The sequence below is a fragment of the Borostomias antarcticus genome (assembly GCF_949987555.1).
Source record: "Borostomias antarcticus genome assembly, chromosome: 5".
Taxonomy (NCBI): Eukaryota; Metazoa; Chordata; class Actinopteri; order Stomiiformes; family Stomiidae; genus Borostomias; species Borostomias antarcticus.
In genome coordinates this window covers 19,720,239-19,723,964 of record NC_140238.1, presented here as the reverse complement: position 1 = coordinate 19,723,964, position 3,726 = coordinate 19,720,239, and the positions used below count along the sequence as shown (strand labels likewise).

Here is a 3,726-nt window from a genome sequence, read left to right as displayed (position 1 = left end):
TTGCTGCAGATGTAGTCTAATACTCTTGCTGCAGATGCAGTCTTATACTCTAATACTCTAGCTGCTGATGTCATCTAATACTCTAATACTCTTGCGTTAGATTCAATCTTCCACACAAATTATTGCAACCACACAGATATTGCAAATAGAAACATATTCTACATGACGGTACTTTGTGTTTTTCCTAGTGCAAAGAAAATGTCTCCCCGTGTCTTTTACTGTTATCAAATTCACATATATTCTTCATATTCACATATCACATCCACATATTCACATATCACCTTGCTAAAGGAGAGAGAAGGACTGTGTGCATTCGGCTCAGCCCTAGCTTTGACAGAGGCCTAAAGCATTACTCTGGAGCTGTTAGGTCATTTTTTAGAGACTGGAGCTTGGGTTTCAAGGGTTTCCCATCATCCAAGCCCATCAGGACTGTTTGGATGAATTCAAAAGTGTGGGTCATCCCCTTGGGGTAACTCAGGTGCAAGGCATACACCAAACCAAACAAAATCTGAAATGCGTCAGTCAATGTGGGAAGATCCCTTGCTACAATGTCACCTTCAAGAACAATGGCATAGCTTGACCTTGTTGAGTTGACAACGGTGAGAAGAGCGACAGAAGCCTCTGCAACATCTGGCTCATCGGACTCCTCCATCTGAAATCAAGACAAATGTTTTAACAAGAGAACCACACAGACTGTCACTGAGCCTCAAAACATCAACACTGGGGAGCAGATGTATCCTAGACATATCCTACATTAAATGAGCAAACTGTCTATCACTGTCTGTTTTCATTTTCATCAGACATCGTCGGCCTGACATTTTGTAATTAGGGCTAACTAAATGGCAAATTAGTGATAATTAGTACCGTATTTTCCGGACTATAAGTCACACTTTTTTCATAGTTTGGCTGGTCCTGCGACTTATAGTCAGGTGCGACTTATATATCAAAATATATGTTACGGTGGACATTCTCCGACCTCGCGGACCAAAGTCCAACCGTATGCAAAACCTCTGCGCAGCCGGGTGGTGGGAGAGGGCTCCGGGGCTGCAGCTGGATACTATTGCATCTATGCATTGCTGGAAGCGGAAGCGCTCGGCAGATGTTTGTTTACAACTTAATACATCCATGGTTTACAACCACCGTATGAGAGGAACTCTGTGTTAATTGATGAATGAATGAAAAATAAATCTCCGGAATGTACATCTCCGTTTCAAGTGCTTCATTCATAACTCCAGACGTTAACGTTACCGTACGAAAGCAAAGTCTGTTATTTGATTGTGTGCATGCACTCATGAACACAGTTCACATTTCTCAAGTTGTCATTATGCAAATACTATTCTAAAAGCTTTGAACAGCAACGTGGATGCCCCTTCTGAGGTGTCACATAAGCCTACGGTAGCATCCCTGCGCACAAGTTTTGCATAGGCTACGGTTAGACTTTGCTAGATTTACCGCAAGGTCGGGAATTGTAAGCATTTCCCGGTTAATGTGCACAATCCCCGACCTTACGGGAGATGTGAGAAATACTAACCAACTTCTCACATCTACCGCAAGGTCGGGGATTGTGCACATTAACCGGGAGATGTGAGAAACGCACCTTTCTCCTACATTAGATGCGACTTATAGTCCAGTGCGACTTATATATGTTTTTTTCCTCTTCATGACGCATTTTTTGACTGATGCGACTTATACTCTGGAGCAACTTATAGTCCGGAAAATACGGTAATCAGTCATGTGAAATAAACCTGAAATATATAAGGAATACAGAGGATGCGAGGACATGCAAGTCTAAGTTATCAGAGATAACATAACAAAGCGAACATGTCTCTTCCGCCATCTTGGATCACACTTGTGCGGCACTTGCCATGAACACGTCTCCTCTGCCATCTTGGATGATAGCACTACCCACAGTAGCCAGCAGGTGGCACGTGCACATGCTATACAGTAGATTGTATAGAAGATAACTATTACGCACACATATCGACAATGCGCATGGGAGAGCAGTGAAGAGAGAGGTCACCAATTGTGTGTGCCAACGGGTATCAGTACTACTGTATATAAAACCCTGGAGGTGCAACAAAACTTACATTCCAGGTCTTGAAGAATTGGGAGTCATCTTCACGCAGAAACACAGGGAGGGCACGGAGGGCAGTGGTGCGTCTGGAGTTTACATCAAGGTGCTCCTAGCAAGAGATGCATACGGTGTTTGAGTTTCTGTACTAGTGTTATATACATTCACACTTGACATAGATGTACCACATGTCATCATATTGTCCTCTGGCTTACCTGAAGATCATACACCTTTAATAGGGCCATCAAAGCCTCTGCTGTCTTTCCACTACGCGCTGCCTTCTGCCGGTACAAAGTCATGAGGCGTGGGGTGTGTGTGTCCAGCTCGCTATAAAAGCGGTTCCTTAGATTGATATTTGTGATCCTTTGAAACTCCGAACAAACCTGCACAAAACATGAAGAAAAACACACCATCACAAATGATGTTATATCCTAAAGCCACATCAGGCTCACTAACACAGTGTCAACAGATTTGATTTAGTGCCAACAGATTTGATTCAGATTTGATAAAGTTGAGGAGCCAGATGTTGATTTAGCACACAACACTGTGAATGGTGTATTTAACCATACTAGATTGATACACAGTTAAAGAGACAAAGAGTGAGTGAGCTATACTGAATGAGTGCTTACCTGCGACTCTGTTCGAAGAGCAGGCCAATTCTCCAGGATCTCTTTCACTGGTGGGCTGTCGCTGACAATTTCCTGTCGACGGAGAGCGAAGGTCATCTGCATCAGCTTCTCTATAAGTGTTAGGTTTCTCTCAGTCTTTGCGATTTCTTCGATGATTTGCAGTTTCAGCCGTTGAAGACTGGTGGGATCTTCCCCTTTCAGAAAGTTTGGCAGGTAATTTGCTCGTCTGGGTCTCTTGATGTTCGAGTGTGGTGATTCTCGCTCTGGGTTATTTCTGCTCCTCTTTCCTGCATTCACTGCGACCTCTGGGCACCCTGCTTTGCTCAACTTGGTACGGTAGTTTCCCATTTTAAATTTAAGGCTGGTCTTCCATCCATCAAAGCCAGTCCTACTGCCTGACTCTCTGAGACATGGGTGAGTGGTTATGAGAGCCTCAGCTGCCTTACCAATTTCTTCTCCACTTGGGTATGCCTTGAAACTATAGATGGTTGCAGCCATATTTTCAAGAATGTCATGCCTTTGGGATCTTGTCACTGTAGTCGTCTTTCCAGTGTTGTCAAAAGCAGTGTGTCCCTGTCGAAGCTTGAACTCTACCTCATGGGAGAAAGTGGGAACTGGAAATGAATCTGGCCACTTCTTGAGGCGGTCTGGGGTGGATGACGTAGTAGAGAGTATTTCTGTGTCTGCAGTTGAGTTTGAGCTTGCATCACTGTCTGACCTAACTACTTTAATCACAGCTTTCTGTGGCAGCTCCTCAGTGTCGTCCAGAACACACAGCTGTCCATCAAAATCTGGGTCTTCATATTGAAGAGTAAAGTTGAAATCAAAGTTAAATTTATATTGCACGAGTTTCTTCAACTCATCCACAGACTGAGGGCAGGAGGCAATGGTCATCTTTCGTGCAATGTCTGTTGTAATGTGGACACGAAGTATCATGGGGTTGTGTGGAGGTACCGCCATCTGAGGGAGAGAGAAAAAAAGCAGCATATTACGGTGGGGTCAGTTTCCAGTGCAATATGATGTGCG

General features: G+C 43.9%; 1 protein-coding gene across 1 annotated transcript; it reads right to left on the bottom strand.

Annotated features, from left to right (window-relative positions):
• Positions 1 to 349: 349 nt before the first annotated feature.
• Positions 350 to 3,048, bottom strand: LOC311309659 (sterile alpha motif domain-containing protein 3-like; the record flags this gene model as incomplete). The annotated part of the gene is made up of 4 exons (XM_084438987.1): positions 350 to 652; positions 2,088 to 2,183; positions 2,287 to 2,454; positions 2,701 to 3,048. 4 exons carry the CDS (start codon positions 3,046 to 3,048, stop codon positions 350 to 352), a joined length of 915 nt encoding a protein of 304 aa, XP_084295113.1.
• Between the last annotated feature and the right edge of the window lie 678 nt (positions 3,049 to 3,726).